The sequence below is a fragment of the Schistocerca cancellata genome, chromosome 1 (genome assembly GCF_023864275.1).
Source record: "Schistocerca cancellata isolate TAMUIC-IGC-003103 chromosome 1, iqSchCanc2.1, whole genome shotgun sequence".
Lineage (NCBI taxonomy): Eukaryota > Metazoa > Arthropoda > Insecta > Orthoptera > Acrididae > Schistocerca > Schistocerca cancellata.
The window spans coordinates 535,347,311-535,364,973 of record NC_064626.1 but is presented as its reverse complement, the minus strand read 5'-3'; the positions used below and the strand labels follow the sequence as shown (position 1 = coordinate 535,364,973).

Here is a 17,663-nt window from a genome sequence, read left to right as displayed (position 1 = left end):
ATATCGATAATCTAATTTCTACTGTTTGTTATCATTACGTCTTTCCTAGGTTTACTCTCAATGCGTAGTGTGTGCTCATTACATAGTTCGTCCCATTTAACAGGTCCAGCGATTCTTCCTAACTTAAACTGAGGACCAATGTCATCAACGAATCTTGTCATTGATAAATTCACCCCAAATTCTGTTCCCATTCTGCAACCTTTCTTTTATTGAACAGTATGGGCTGCAAGACGCGACTATTGGGAGGGCGTAAGTAGAGCTTAATCTGTGTCAGGAGGCACTCTCCCAGTACGCTGCTTGCCAGTTTTTCTCGGTAGGATGGTAGTGACCTGTGCTCGCCGGTAGTCGCAGTGTAAGAAAATTCAGAATTAGTTATTTACTTCCATAAAAATACAGGTAGCGTCTTGACTCGTGTTTGGCGTTGTCTGTCAACGCCCGCTGAGGAATCGCGTCGTAAGCAGCCTTCAGCCCGCTCACGGCAACAGACACCGCACATCTCGTTCCAGCCCCGGCTGCTGCACTGGCGGTTCGCCGCTTGCTGTGGCCCCGGGCCCAGATCCGGCAGTAGCGCGACGCCGCGGCGGTGTATGACGCCGGCATGTATTGAACTGACACACGCCGACTTGGGAGGTGCTCTGTCCCCTCCCGCTCACCTCCTTCTTCGTCATCCGTCGTACCGCGTCAGGACGCTGGTGTCCTGATCCTGGTGGGACGGAAAGACCTCAAGGTCCTCCCACGCGCGACAGAATCAGACTGTGGTACTGAACTCTACGACTGGTGATTATGACGAGGTAGCCATCTCCCAGAACCGACTGCTATTGTCAGTAGCGTGCAGGACATCTACAACGAACCTTTGCCAGAGGTCACTTTGTTGCAATCAGGGAATCAAGTGTGAAAATCATGTTTGTCATCGACCTGTCTGTCCGAATGCTTTATGAGATAAACTATGGGGTATTTATGGATTGAAGTAGTGGCTAACGTTTACCTGATGTCATGTCCGCCTGGTAACGTGCTTGCCTCCCATGCACTGGGCCCGGGTTCGATTCCCGATTTTCTTCGCTTGTGGACTGGGTGTTGTGTTGTCCTCATCATCATTTCATCCCTATCATCGGACGCAAGTCGCCCAATGTGGCGTCGAATGAAATAAGACTTGCACTTGACGGCCGAATCAGAATGGGACATCTCGGCCAACAATGTCATACGATCATTTCATTTTTACCTGATGTTATTCGTCATGACCACATAGGGGGTTGCTATTACGGAGGTATCACCGGTTTTCCTTCTGTCGTGCTTGCTTAACGAGTTTGTTATAGCATAGAACTGATTAGTAAAGCTCGTGGTACAGTTTTTTGCATTCGCTTAGCCTTTCTTTATTTACGTAACGAACGTGACGTAACCCTGTTTGGCTGCACTGACCCACTACATTCTGCTGAAGTCTGCTGCCTGTCTCGCCAGAAACGCCGATGTTTTGCTTTGCCCTGACCCAGTCTCGGTGGCGAAATGTATTCATTTCATTGCCTTCATCTCATGTCGACATTGCCGTAATGTAGCGAGATAGCTTCGCTCTGTGACTTTGAAAGTTTTACCCGTTTTACTGCCCTACATAAGGTTGGCATGCAGCAGGGTGAAAAAGTACAACCCTATCTTTATACCCTTTCTAAATCCAACACTTCGTTATTGGTGTGCCATCCTACGCCTACAAGCTGAAAAATTAAGAGGCTGAAACAAAAAATTAGTCCGAAAATTCGGCATCTTGAAGAAAGACTCTGAACTAAGAGTGTTACAGCCTCGACGTGGCCTACCCCCCCAGTATCGTGCCGCACAACGATCGCATTGCGAGAAGAAAATCGAAATGCTCAGAACGAGCTGCGACACGAGAAGCAAATGTCACCACCAAACGGCGGCCGGACGTAGTAATACCTCCCGGCCCTCACAGGCGAAGTTACGGAAGAGAGCGAGACAAATGCCTCAGTTTCCCCCCCCCCCCCCGGAGCCAAGTGCGTGGACGAATACGTATATGCCAAGTTAACATAGAAGGATACACGAGGACAAAAGGAGACATCCTCACAAAGCTACTAACAGAAGAAAAAATTGATGTGCTGACGTTGCAGGAAACACATCTATCAGAAGAAAATATCTCGAGACTTCTAATACCAGGCTATGAAATTGTGGGCTATAAAGCCCATAATAAACACGGTATTGCAACACTGATCAAGAAAGAACTGGTTGATAATATTGAGGAAACTATGCACCACGAATTTGCCGTGGGAATCAAACTAAACGATATGACTGTGTATAACGTGTACAAGCCACCTTCAGAAAAATGGGAACAACCTGTTTTACCTAACCCACAACACCCTGCAGTCATAATTGGCGATTTTAACTCCCATCACCCCAGATGGGGCTATCAGTCTTGCGACAAAGAAGGACTCATGCTGGCAGACTGGGCAGATATAAATAATTATACATTAATATACGATGCAAAAGATACCCCCACCTTCTGTTCCGGAGCGTGGGGCACAACATCAACGCCCGATCTTTGTTTTGTCTCATCTGGAGAAACTGGAATAGCACTTCCGTCCAAGAGAACTGTACTGAGCCGTATTCCTCGGAGCCAACACAGACCAGTTATTATAGACCTTGGGATCCAAATACCAGTAATAAAGAGCCCCCCTATAGCCCGCTGGAACCCCAGATAGGCTAACTGGGTTAAGTTTAAAGATACCATTGAAAATAATGTAAACAGAATTCCCCCAATTCCAGAAAATTACGACAGATTTACGAAGTTAATTATCAAAGCGGCACATAACTCAATACCAAGAGGAGCGCGGAAAGAATACATCCCATGCTGGACAAAGGAGTGCGAACAACTACTCGATGAATACAACAAAACAGAGAATCCAGAACTAGAAGAACAGCTCATAAGAGCTATGGACGAGGAACGCAAACAGAGATGGCAAAAGCGGATGGAACAAATGGACTTTACGCACTCCTCACAGAAGAGCTGGAGTCTACTGAGGAAACTTGGCGGAGCACAATTCAAGGGACGGAACATCAATAATAAAATGACCCCTAACAAGATATGCTCTTCTATACTACAAACATCCAGAATCCATGCCTCCGCCTCGAAGAAAAAAGAACTGCACCAACTGATGAACGAAGAGCTAGATGCAAGCGAGGAGGAAGCGGGTTTAGCGAACTGGGTAACACAAGAAGAGATAAATATAGCACTAAAGAAAATGTCACCTGGTAAAGCAGCTGGCTGTGACGGCCTTCTTCCAGAATTCTTGAAGAACCTCGGGCCAAAGGGAAGAGTATGGCTGTCTTCTCTTTTCTCTACTATCATAGATACCAGCCGGTTACCAAAGCAATGGAAAAACGCACAAGTCATAGCCATCCAGAAACCAGGGAAAACAGGAGAGAATGCTAAAGATTATAGACCGATATCTTTATTGTGCACCACTTACAAGCTGTTTGAACGAGTCATCCTAGGCAGAATAGAAAGTAAAATAGAAGCTGCTCTTCCCCCAGAGCAAGGCGGTTTTCGAAAAGGAAGAGACTGCTGCGACCAAGTTCTCGCCCTAACCACTTTCATTGAAAGAGGTTACCAAAACAAAAAGAAAACGGGCATGGTATTATTAGATCTCACCTCAGCATACGACACCGTATGGACAAAAGGGATACTGTATAAATTGTCAAAAGTCGTGAAATGCAAGAAGATCATAGATCTAGTCAGAAATATGTTGATAAACAGGAGATTCAAGGTATCTCTGAATGGGAAAACAAGCAGCTACAGGACACTACAAAATGGTCTCCCCCAAGGGTCTGTTCTGGCTCCATGCCTTTTCAATTTATACATAGCGGACATCCCAAACCTGGAATCTCGTTCTTTTATGTATGCAGATGACATCGCTATCGCGGCTCACGCCAACACTTTCGAAGAACTGGAAGAAATTTTAAACAGGGATCTGGAACGACTAAAACAATATTATGACAACTGGCACCTCAAAGTAAATCCGACTAAATCCGTGGCATCAATAATGCACTTGTGTAACAAAGATGCAAATCGTGAGCTAAAAGTGCAAATAAAAGGTAAATTATTGAAAAACGATAGAACGCCAAAATATCTGGGTGTTAAGCTAGATCGCACTCTCACATATAAGAGCCACCTGTACGAAGTCGCCCAAAAAATGAAAACAAGAAACATCATCATAATGAAACTGGCAGGAACAACCTGGGGATGTTCCACTGAAACTCTACGTACATCAGCACTGGCACTTCTGTATAGTGTAGCGGAATATTGCGCACCCGTCTGGGCCCGCAGTAGGCATGTCAGATATATTGATGTGCAACTTAACGAGACAATGAGGCTCATAACAGGAACAGTAAGACCCACCCCGAAACCTTGGCTGCCCGTCCTTGCCAATATCGAACCACCCTCGATTAGACGTGAAAGAGCAATCCAGAGGTACAAAGAAAAGTTCAGGGACCTACCTCCTCCCCCTGACAGATTGATGTCAAGAAATCCCTTCTGGAAAGAACTCAAACAACAGATTGATATCGATAACCTGTGGAAACAGCAATGGCAGGAAAGCAAAGTGAATAACAGTTTCCTTATTGAGGACCCATCTCAACGAGTTCCAGGCTTCCAACTCCAACGTAGAGTGTGGGTAACTCTAAATCGTCTGCGGACAGGTGTTGGTCGGTGCGGATATTTGTTGAAAAAGTGGGGTTTCTCCCAGGACCCCAATTGTGAGTGCGGAGAGAGTCAAACCATGCAGCATATAGTTGAGTGCGACGTACACGGACTTAAGGGAGGAAATCTGATGGACATACATGTGATAAGTGACCAAGCACTTTTGTGGCTGGAAACCCTGAAAATTTTATTGTAAATCATTGTTAATGTTAATTTAAATTTTTATGTTGATGTTTGTAAGTGTATCACGCTTTGCCTGTAGCTGAACGAGAAATAAATAGGAAAAGATAATCTCTTCGGAGAGAAACAATAATTACCCCCAGGACACATCACGCAAATATCGTGAAGGTCCGCCTGGCCAAAAAGGTGCTCACCTCAGCAATGATGTTTGTCGACATGTTTCTTCAGGTTAACCAAATTCAAGTGAAGCCACTCATTGCTATAAAATTCTGGAAAAGTCAGGTGCTATGTTTCGCCAGCTATTCCAAGTAATAAAAATGTCTGTGGGTAAGATAAGAAAAAGAGTGATATAGCAAGTCAGTCGAGATCTGATAGGGTTCCCCAGTCTTCGCCAAACGATGCACCAATCAGTGCAGACCTGTGAACATCGCTGTTATCTTCGACGACGGAAATGTCCACAGAGTACTCGTCATGAAGAGTGTAGTAACTTTCTACATTGTGACCCACTTCTATGGAATGTGGCGAGAAACTTCAATTCATTCGGAGATCGAAATTTTCTAAGCTTACGATAGGACTCATTTTACTTTACTATGAGAGTTCTAAAACTTCATCAGTTGCGAGATAGCATGTAAAAACAGTCAACGGCCACTTACATTTCTGCTTGTCGATAATCCGAGTGTTGGTAAATACCTCAAACTTGATGTCCTGAGTTAGTGGATACCTGAACAAAAATATCCTCGTCACTTGGTGGGTTTCATTTCATGTGCAAAAGGTCTAAGAAGATTGACCTACAAGCCGAAAATTTTGTTTCAGTTTTGTGGATGAGAGGAAAATACCTAGAGCTTGTATTCGTGAAATAAAATTTTGTTATACTTTACCTTCGTATTTTGTAAGGAACGAACACACGTTAAAAATAACCGTGAATATTGTTGTACAGGGGCCCCACAGATAATTAGTTCTACGAGTCCCGGGCATAGTTAAGCTATGGTTCTTCAATGACAATCGATGTTCAATATCGACACTGTCGTCTTTGAAAAATTGCAGCTTCGGTGTTAAAAAGAAGATATCGACCTCGGATTCTGACAAAAGATTAAACTGCTTGCTCCCAATGTAAATTGTTTCGTCAATTAAACGAATATTTTTCTCAATGTGTCTCATATAACAGCAGTGCAACACATTTATAGATCTTCGAAAGGGGTCATTGGGGAGGGGCTGGGGGGGGGGGGGGGGAGGGGCAGCGGAGATATCTTTGAACCGACTAAAGCCGGAAAATTGGCTATTGTGTCAACTTCTTTCATTATTTTTTTCTTTAGTTAGGGCTTTCTAGGTGTCAAGCAACACATTGATCCATTATGGAAAACCAGAGAACAAAACGGCACAACAAAAGAATAATTTGCAAAGTAGAACAGGGAAGACTTACCATCAAAACACAGTTATCTGAAAGACAGCCTTCTAGATCTTAACCCAGACATATTGGAAGTACAGAATCAGTCATCTACAATACCTATCCAAAGGTACAGAAGTTACAAAAATATCAATTAAATATCGAGTCATATCCTCAGCGTCTGAGAAACAAAATTCAAACTCAGACAATAGTCTATTAACTACTCAGTAGACTCAGGTGAAACATTTTCTTTAAAATAAAGTAATTTTTACAGCCTGCAAACAACACGTTGTAAGAGTATGTATGGTGGATGTGTTCTTATGTTGCCTTTTACGCTACTCTCTAAATTCATCGTTTAACATCATTGTTGAAAACACTGATATTTTGGGGTAGAATTTTAGTCGTCAACGATCAAAGTCAGCATCAACGATTTGCCAACATTGCGTACCACCAGCTCGAAAACCAGCCAGGAGAGAATGAGAGCAGACGTCCTGTGGTGTTGCAGCTGTTCTCGCAGCTGGAGGGCGACGAGTGGCGGCAGCGCGTGTTCGCGGTGCCAGGGGACGTGTCGCGGCCGCAGCTGGGGCTGCAGCTGCCTGCGGAGGCGGCGGCCCGCCTGCTGGAGGAGGTGTCCGTCGTCTTCCACTGCGCGGCCTCCACCAGCCTGGCCGCCGGCCTGCGCCGCACAGTCACCGCCAACCTCGACTCCACACAGCACCTGCTCGACCTCTGCAAACGGATGCCCAACCTACAGGTAAACCAGGCCCATTTCATCTATATACTTCCGATATCTTGAGTGTAGTCTTGCGAACAATGCATGAATTCTCAGTTGCCAAGATCGCTAAAATCCTTCATTGATATACACTCCTGGAAATGGAAAAAAGAACACATTGACACCGGTGTGTCAGACCCACCATACTTGCTCCGGACACTGCGAGAGGGCTGTACAAGCAATGATCACACAGCGGACACACCAGGAACCGCGGTGTTGGCCGTCGAATGGCGCTAGCTGCGCAGCATTTGTGCACCGCCGCCGTCAGTGTCAGCCAGTTTGCCGTGGCATACGGAGCTCCATCGCAGTCTTTAACACTGGTAGCATGCCGCGACAGCGTAGACGTGAACCGTATGTGCAGTTGACGGACTTTGAGCGAGGGCGTATAGTGGGCATGCGGGAGGCCGGGTGGACGTACCGCCGAATTGCTCAACACGTGGGGCGTGAGGTCTCCACAGTACATCGATGTTGTCGCCAGTGGTCGGCGGAAGGTGCACGTGCCCGTCGACCTGGGACCGGACCGCAGCGACGCACGGATGCACGCCAAGACCGTAGGATCCTACGCAGTGCCGTAGGGGACCGCACCGCCACTTCCCAGCAAATTAAGGACACTGTTGCTCCTGGGGTATCGGCGAGGACCATTCGCAACCGTCTCCATGAAGCTGGGCTACGGTCCCGCACACCGTTACGCCGTCTTCCGCTCACGCCCCAACATCGTGCAGCCCGCCTCCAGTGGTGTCGCGACAGGCGTGAATGGAGGGACGAATGGAGACGTGTCGTCTTCAGCGATGAGAGTCGCTTCTGCCTTGGTGCCAATGATGGTCGTATGCGTGTTTGGCGCCGTGCAGGTGAGCGCCACAATCAGGACTGCATACGACCGAGGCACACAGGGCCAACACCCGGCATCATGGTGTGGGGAGCGATCTCCTACACTGGCCGTACACCACTGGTGATCGTCGAGGGGACACTGAATAGTGCACGGTACATCCAAACCGTCATCGAACCCATCGTTCTACCATTCCTATACCGGCAAGGGAACTTGCTGTTCCAACAGGACAATGCACGTCCGCATGTATCCCGTGCCACCCAACGTGCTCTAGAAGGTGTAAGTCAACTACCCTGGCTAGCAAGATCTCCGGATCTGTCCCCCATTGAGCATGTTTGGGACTGGATGAAGCGTCGTCTCACGCGGTCTGCACGTCCAGCACGAACGCTGGTCCAACTGAGGCGCCAGGTGGAAATGGCATGGCAAGCCGTTCCACAGGACTACATCCAGCATCTCTACGATCGTCTCCATGGGAGAATAGCAGCCTGCATTGCTGCGAAAGGTGGATATACACTGTACTAGTGCCGACATTGTGCATGCTCTGTTGCCTGTGTCTATGTGCCTGTGGTTCTGTCAGTGTGATCATGTGATGTATCTGACCCCAGGAATGTGTCAATAAAGTTTCCCCTTCCTGGGACAATGAATTCACGGTGTTCTTATTTCAATTTCCAGGAGTGTAGACGACTGATTTCGACTACTCTCTGTTGCCATCTTCTGACATGTGTTTACATCATTACATAATCTCCTCCATCTATACAGTAACTGATGCTATACAATGTACACTACTGGCCGTTAAAATTGCTACACCACGAAGGTGACATGCTACAGACGCGAAATTTAACCGACAGGAAGAAGATGCTGTGATATGCAAATTATTAGCTTACGTTTCCGATTTTGGTAAAGGTCGGATTGTAGCCTATCGTCATTGCGGTTTATCGTATCGCGACATTGCTGCTCGCGTTGGTCAAGATCCAATGACTGTTAGCAGAATATGGAATCGGTAGGTTCAGGAGGGTAATAAGGAACGCCGTGCTGGATCACAACGGCCTCGTATCACTAGCAGTCGAGATGACAGGCATCTTATCCGCATGGTTGTAAAGGATCGAGCAGCCACGTCTCTATCCCTGAGTCAACAGATGGGAACGTTTGCAAGACAACAACCATATGCACTAACAGTTCGACGACGTTTGCAGCAGCATGGACTATCAGCTCGGAGACCATGGCTGCGGTTACCCTTGACGCTGCATCACAGACAGGAGCGCCTGCGATGGTGTACTAAACGACGAACCTGGGTGTACAAATGGCAAAATGCCATTTTTTCGGATGAATCAGGTTCTGTTTACAGCATCATGATGGTCGCATTTGTGTTTGGTGATATCGCGGTGAATGCACATTGGAAGCGTGTATTCGTCGTCACCATACTAGCGTATTACCCGACGTGACGGTATGGGGTGCCATTGGTTACACGTCTCGGTCACCTCTTGTTCGCATTGACGGCACTTTGAACAGTGGACGTTACATTTCAGATGTGTTACGACCCGTGGCTCTACCCTTCATTCGATCCTTGCCAAACCCTACATTTCAGCAGGATAAGGCACGACCGCATGTTGCAGGTCCTGTCCGGGCCTTTCTGGATACAGAAAATGTTCGACTGCTGCCCTGGCCAGCACATTCTCGAGATCTCTCACCAACTGAAAACGACTGGTCAATAGTGGCCGAGCAACTGGCCCGTCACAATACGCCAGTCACTACTCTTGATGAACTGTGGTATCGTTTCGAATCTGCATGGGCAGCTGTACCTGTACACGCCATCCGAGCTCTGTTTGACTCAATGCCCAGGCGTATCAAGGCCGTTATTACGGCCAGAGGTGGTTGTTCTGCGTATTGATTTCTCGGGATCTATGCACCCAAATTGCGTGAAAATGTAATCACATGTCAGTTCTAGTATAATCTATTTGTCCAATGAATACCGATTTATCATCTGCATTTCTTCTTGGTGTACCAATTTTAATGACCAGTAGTGTATGTCCATAGAGCTCACGATATCAGCATGGACATACATCGTACCGCACCAGTTATTGTACTGGTGGAGGATATTACGTAATGATGTAGACATAGATCCCAAGATGGCAACAGGGAATTGCCGAAACCGGACGCTATATTAATAAATGATGTTAGCGATCTTCTACATTCCAGTCACACAACACGTCAGCAACGACACCCTCAAGGTTTCACATACCTGTCATTAGATAATGAAACGATGTCTCATGAGATCTTCAACTCCAGGCAAGTATACTGGGCTTAGTAAAGGGTTACGAGCAAGGAAACATAACTTCAGGAGTTGCCCTAAATACCTGCCTTTAACCGTGTTACTCTCTCACTGGTCTGACGCTGCCCTTAATCTTACTCCCTCTTTAGTTTTATATACCTTTACAAAATGAGCGTAATCGATAAACCGCTTCCTAGATGATATCTTGACTCAATATTTCAGTGATCCACCTGGCCGCCATCTTCAGGCGAGTAAGCCGTCGCACTAACTCGCCGAACCGAAATCAAACCGCAGCGGCGTCTTTTTTTATTCAGCGCCTGTAGATCCAACGCGCGTGCGCGAACCTAAACTGCCCTCTGGTGCAAAGCACGGCAGCGTACAGGTGGTGAAAACTCGCGGAAACAGTAAATTGATATCGAATACTGTTGACACCTTTTGATAACCGAAACAAAGACCGTTGTTTTTTAATATCAAGCAGAACAGGGTTCCAACTCTTACTTAAAGGATACCCTTTACCTCTGTTTATAATATTGTCAGACAGCTTGATTTCAGTGGCTTCTTTCACTAAACAGTCCCAAAAACGTGACGCAGGGGCAACCACTTGTCTCATCGTACAACATTTTATGTCCTTCAGTAAAACACTGTTCCGCAGCCGCAATTTTTTCTGGGTGAAATAACTGCGTGTGCCGATGGTGCATCACGCATCGATCCCAGATCCTACGAATCGTCTGTCTAATATACACTTTCCCGCAATGGCAGGGGATTTTGTTGACACTGGGCTTTGTTAAACCCAAGTCATCCATCACGGGGCCAAGCAGCACTCTAGTCTTAGCCGGAGAATGGTCTACACTTCTAATATTAAATATCTCTAAAATTCTTCCTATTTTTGAAGATATGCTTCCCGCAAAAGGTAGGAACGCCACCTATTTGGTTGTAACTTCAGTTTCTTCCCGCGGAGGTCCAATCTGTAGAGCACGACGGATCTGATTATCGGTGTAACTAGTCTGCTTGAACACTGTTTTTAGATTATCCAGTTCTTGTATCAAACTGCTTCTGAGATGGCACAGGCTCTTTTTACGAAAGTACGTAGGACCTCTGTGTGCTGGTACAACAGATGATAACTTGATGCATGAACATATGTGTCCGTTTGCGTAGGCTTACGATAAACACTGCGTCCTAATGTCCCATCACCCCTCCTGTAGACCACGACATCTGAAATCGGAAGTTTCCCATCCTTTTCAGCTTCCATCGTGAACCTAATATTGGGATGCAAACAGTCAAAATGATCTAGGAAACGATGCAAAGCGTCCCTCCCATGTAGATACCGTAAACGCATAGTAGACGTATCCCCAAAAACAAGTTGGTTTGAAAAACGCCGTCTTCAGAGCCGTTTCCTCAAAATCTTCGATAAGCAAAGTGGCAACTGTGCAGATAATGGACTCCCCACAGTCACTCCGTAAGGTTGTTCAAAGTATTTGTCATTAAATAAAAAATACGTCGACGTCAACTCATGTCGACAAAGCTTGTTTGTTTCTTCGTCCAGTTTTTTAACGATTAACTGCAAAGAATCTTAAAGAGGAACTCTGGTGAAGAGTGACACGACATCAAAACGAACGAGAGACACGGCTCCAAATGCTGAATAAAAACCAGAGTATTGGATACATGATGTTCGCAGTTTTCGACATCGGAACTGAAAAAAGATGCTAAGTACTTGGCCAAGTTGTAAGATTGTTAACAATAGACCGAACGGGAACCCCTTGCTTGTGTACCTTACGCAAACTGTATAAACTCCGCGAGGCAGCAGCACCAGGTCTAAGTGTTTTACGAACATCGTCAGATGATGAACTCTTCTTCAGAAGTGAAAGCGTCTTGCGTTTTATACGTTCAGTCGGATCGTTCTATAACCTTCAGTATGCCGACTGTACAGGTAAAACGTCAATTTTACCCTAATAGTTGTCCCGCGAAAGAAGAACCGGTGCATTGTCCTTTAGAATCGCTAAATTCTGGTCTTCCCTGATGGACTGGATGTTACTTTGCGGGTTGGCACCCGACGCAACGTAAGCAGCCCACAAACTTCTTTCTGTGTCCTAATGTTTCTATGACCTTGCCTTCTTTGTGCGGTGATGTTCTCCGCCCCCCCCCCCCCCCCCTCCTATCCGAAACACTCCACCCCATCCCTCGCTCCCTCAACTGGCATACCCCTCCGCGTCGTACAGATTTACGTTTTGTTTTATATCGTACTTCACCTGTCCACAACATTTTAACATATTTCTGTAGCACCACATGATTTTGTTCCTTGCAAGTTGTACATTACAAAGTCTGGAACGTTTTTAATTTTTTATTTTTGACTTGAGTATGTCTGCTCTAAACTTTGAGTGTTGCCTTCTCAAAATGTAACTTTACAGCTTTGGAATTTTCATTCTCATGAGGACCTCGTTAGAGGTGTCGAAACCTAGGTACAAGTGTTAAACAATTACTTGTGACTAATTGGTTGTATTTCTCAACTGACACTTGCATACCAGAATGAGATTTTCACTCTGCAGCGGAGTGTGCGCTGATATGAAACTTCCTGGCAGATTAAAACTGTGTGCCCGACCGAGACTCGAACTCGGGACCTTTGCCTTTCGCCCGAGTTCGAGTCTCGGTCGGGCACACAGTTTTAATCTGCCAGGAAGTTTCATATCAGCGCACACTCCGCTGCAGAGTGAAAATCTCATTCTGGAAACATCCCCCAGGCTGTGGCTAAGCCATGTCTCCGCAGTATCCTTTCTTTCAGGAGTGCTAGTTCTGCAAGGTTCGCAGGAGAGCTTCTGTAAAGTTTGGAAGGTGGGAGACGAGGTACGGGCAGAAGTAAAGCTGTGAGTACCGGCCGTGAGTCGTGCTTCGGTAGCTCAGTTGGTAGAGCACTTGCCCGCGAAAGGCAAAGGTCCCGACTTCGAGTCTCGGTCGGGCACACAGTTTTAATCTGCCAGGAAGTTTCGACACTTGCATACGATTGCTGGAAGACAGCTATGGTCAGAACTGTAACATGTGAAATGGACATTTTATCTGCTGATTATATGAGAGAGAGAGAGAGAGAGAGAGAGATGCCTGATCTATCAGCTAACAGATAAACTTAATGTTGCCTGGCTTCATACCGCACAGGTTAACGGTTTTATATCCGGACGTGTTGAACACATCTGGTCGGCATCTCATAGGGATCTTACTCCTTCCTCAGCAAATGAAGCTGGCTGTGTTCGTATGAAGCAACTTTGTGTCTTTGAAACGACCTTTCAGAAACTCAGTGACAATTATACACTCCTGGAAATGGAAAAGAGAACACATTGACACCGGTGTGTCAGACCCACCATACTTGCTCCGGACACTGCGACAGGGCTGTACAAGCAATGATCACACGCACGGCACAGCGGACACACCAGGAACCGCGGTGTTGGCCGTCGAATGGCGCTAGCTGCGCAGCATTTGTGCACCGCCGCCGTCAGTGTCAGCCAGTTTGCCGTGGCATACGGAGCTCCATCGCAGTCTTTAACACTGGTAGCATGCCGCGACAGCGTGGACGTGAACCGTATGTGCAGTTGACGGACTTTGAGCGAGGGCGTATAGTGGGCATGCGGGAGGCCGGGTGGACGTACCTCCGAATTGCTCAACACGTGGGGCGTGAGGTCTCCACAGTACATCGATGTTGTCGCCAGTGGTCGGCGGAAGGTGCACGTGCTCGTCGACCTGGGACCGGACCGCAGCGACGCACGGATGCACGCCAAGACCGTAGGATCCTACGCAGTGCCGTAGGGAACCGCACCGCCACTTCCCAGCAAATTAGGGACACTGTTGCTCCTGGGGTATCGGCGAGGACCATTCGCAACCGTCTCCATGAAGCTGGGCTACGGTCCCGCACACCGTTAGGCCGTCTTCCGCTCACGCCCCAACATCGTGCAGCCCGCCTCCAGTGGTGTCGCGACAGGCGTGAATGGAGGGACGAATGGAGACGTGTCGTCTTCAGCGATGAGAGTCGCTTCTGCCTTGGTGCCAATGATGGTCGTATGCGTGTTTGGCGCCGTGCAGGTGAGCGCCACAATCAGGACTGCATACGACCGAGGCACACAGGGCCAACACCCGGCATCATGGTGTGGGGAGCGATCTCCTACACTGGCCGTACACCACTGGTGATCGTCGAGGGGACACTGAATAGTGCACGGTACATCCAAACCGTCATCGAACCCATCGTTCTACCATTCCTAGGCCGGCAAGGGAACTTGCTGTTCCAACAGGACAATGCACGTCCGCATGTATCCCGTGCCACCCAACGTGCTCTAGAAGGTGTAAGTCAACTACCCTGGCCAGCAAGATCTCCGGATCTGTACCCCATTGAGCATGTTTGGGACTGGATGAAGAGTCGTCTCACGCGGTCTGCACGTCCAGCACGAACGCTGGTCCAACTGAGGCGCCAGGTGGAAATGGCATGGCAAGCCGTTCCACAGGACTACATCCAGCATCTCTACGATCGTCTCCATGGGAGAATAGCAGCCTGCATTGCTGCGAAAGGTGGATATACACTGTACTAGTGCCGACATTGTGCATGCTCTGTTGCCTGTGTCTATGTGCCTGTGGTTCTGTCAGTGTGATCATGTGATGTATCTGACCCCAGGAATGTGTCAATAAAGTTTCCCCTTCCTGGGACAATGAATTCACGGTGTTCTTATTTCAATTTCCAGGAGTGTACATGCGGAGCTTTGGTAGGTCTACACGTACGTCAACATAAACAGGTTCTATGAACTGTACTACAGCTTTTACCACATCAAGAGCCACGGGTTCTTCATGGAAGATGACAGCCCATTTAACTGAGTTCGTCAGTTGCGTTGCAGTCTCCACCCCTCTGCTCCCACACGACACCCATCTAAATAATTGACCAATTTTCCAAGATGTTTTCGAATATTTTTAATGATAATTTACCAATGACTATATTGTGTAAGTCTTCATCAAGCCTTCATCAAATTTCATAAAGGGTGTGCCTAATCAGTGCTGTCAACTTGAGGAGGGAACAGAATCATAAGACTTCGTGCTCTGAACACAGTGGCAAGTCGTTGTGCTTGTCACTCAGCCTGCTAGAATATGCCTAGTCCATCTCAGAGATATATTATACAAGAAGCATGTATCATAGTCGAAAAATCCAGTCTACAATTTCAGCATGTGTAAGCCACTGGAAACATTAACGATGTAGAAATTGTAGCATGGTAAACCCATATAAAATGTTGACATACAAGTACAGGATTTGACTTAAATCCATGGTGTCATTGGACAATTAACTCATTTGTAGGTTATTTCCCTTGGCTTGTGTAAGAATACAGTGAATTCTGCACTCAAAGAAGATATCAGTATCAATTAAAAAGTTTGACACTTGCAGTTTTGAGCACTGCATTCCATGATAACTCAGGTGCAGTATAGTAGTGGGTAAAATCCAGATTGCATGTTTCGAGGCATACACTCTGGAATTATTTGCATACAATTACAAGGAGGCATATCTCCAAGTCCATGTAGAGCCTCACATATTCACATGTTAGAGATATTAAATTTCTGCAAAACACACCGTGTGTGCTCATATTATGCATTCCTTATGGCGTTGCCTGAAAGTTTACTGGAGAATGCAGATATACGAGTATTTAGCAGTGCTGTTTTGTGGAATATCCACTCCAAATACAAGACTGTATGGGAAGGTCCCATTTTTAATTAACTGGAACTTTATGTGAAGATATGCACTTCTCACTAGCTGCACACCATAATGAGTTTCTGAAGTTGTGCCTGCATAACTCTTAATGAACCTAGGAAGCACAATGTTATACACTTGGTTTTCCTCCTCAAAACTGGAATATTTCTGTTTTCTCTCACGTAAAACACCAACTTACTCATTACCTACGTGAACATCAGTCAAGAGTTCAATAATGAAGTAAGCATCATACCCATTTAAATTGTGGCAAAACAAGGGCATGTGATGTGGGAGCTTGTAATTCAGATTGCATTCATTTTGCTCTGCACCATGAAATTTGCCAGGTAAATAAGTGATCCATTGGTAGTTTCTTTATCATTATTGCCTATGACAGACCACTAATGACACTTCACATTCATCATGTTTTGATTAAATGTCTTGCGTGACAACTAGGGAAATCATGGCATCATAGATCTCACGGACTTTGTCTTCAAGAGCTTGAAGCTGAGAGAGCAACCTCATTGCTGTATTGTCTCCTTTGTAGGATTTAATATAGTTATGGCATGAACAGAAAACCTGATATAGTGCAGGAAACGGTATTTGTTGTTCTATGGGGGTTGTATTTGAGGCAGTGGAGTCACTATCACAACTTGTCGTAGGTACAAAAAGGCATGCAAAATTGACATACACTACAAATGGTCCCCACACTTTGTGTGTGAAGTTATTGAATTTCTATCTGAACTGCTGTTTAACTTCTCTGTATGTGCTGGATGGTGGTCAGTACTAAGGGGGATTCAGACCATTTCTAGGGACAGAAGCTTAAAGGAAATAGCACACCTACCTCCAATACCTGTAATCATTTTACCAATTACCCGTGGTTACTTATCTTCCACACAAGTTTATTGATCACAATCTTATCTTTGGAATCATTCAGTCCTTAAACATAGGCTTTCTGACCATTACACTTCAAACCAAAATTTGTTTCTGTTTGACACTGATGTGGTTACTTATCTTCCACACAAGTTTATTGATCACAATCTTATCTTTGGAATCATTCAGTCCTTAAACATAGGCTTTCTGACCATTACACTTCAAACCAAAATTTGTTTCTGTTTGAATCTTTAAAATTATGCCATTATTAGTTTAAGTAGTATACAGACCCTAAAGCACATTATTCATTTTTTTTTCCTTTGGCTCCACTTTTTCATAAACCGTCCTGCATTTTATAAGCCAGTCAGTTAAGATTTTAATTTAGAAGCTTATGCTTTAAGGGTTAATGTAGTTTCTCATAAGATAGATTTCAACTCCATCCAGTTTGCACTGTATTTCCTGAAACTGAAATGCAAGTGCACTATGGGTGTGGTGTTGTTGTGGTAGACCAATAAATTTTTACAAACCTTCCTTCAAGGTATAGGAAAATGTTGCATAGAATTGTTAATGCAGCACAGTGGTGAATGAGAATACTGATAACATTGTTGTTATTAAACAACGCCTAAGCAAAAGGATTGCACTACTCATCATAAGCCACTGTTTGTTTAGAGTGGTGTCGTTACATTGTTTCAAGTCTATCAGTTTAAGAAGGTCAAAGTTCTTCTGAGTTAGCACATCACCTTTCCTCTGGAAATTGGTACAATGTTCACTTTGTATATTTGTTTTATACCTTGCTTCCAAACTGCTTAAAGTGTAGGCATATTAAGATTTCAGCATGAAACTCAACAAGATGTCAATCTTGCTCCAACATTAAATTTCAAACTGTCCGATTCTGAACAGTCACTGTAAGATATATTATTGTCTTTGGGATTTCAACAATGGGAAAGAAGACATAGTGTCAATCA

At 45.7% G+C, this 17,663-nt stretch overlaps 1 protein-coding gene across 1 annotated transcript in view; it reads left to right on the top strand.

Annotated features, from left to right (window-relative positions):
* Nucleotides 1-17,663, top strand: part of LOC126188424 (putative fatty acyl-CoA reductase CG5065) — a 132,037-nt gene that overhangs the window by 43,137 nt on the left and 71,237 nt on the right. Inside the window, exon 3 of the mRNA XM_049930058.1 lies at nt 6,766-7,014. Within this exon, the coding sequence (XP_049786015.1) occupies nt 6,766-7,014 (249 nt within the window). The remainder of the gene's footprint in view (nt 1-6,765; nt 7,015-17,663) is intronic.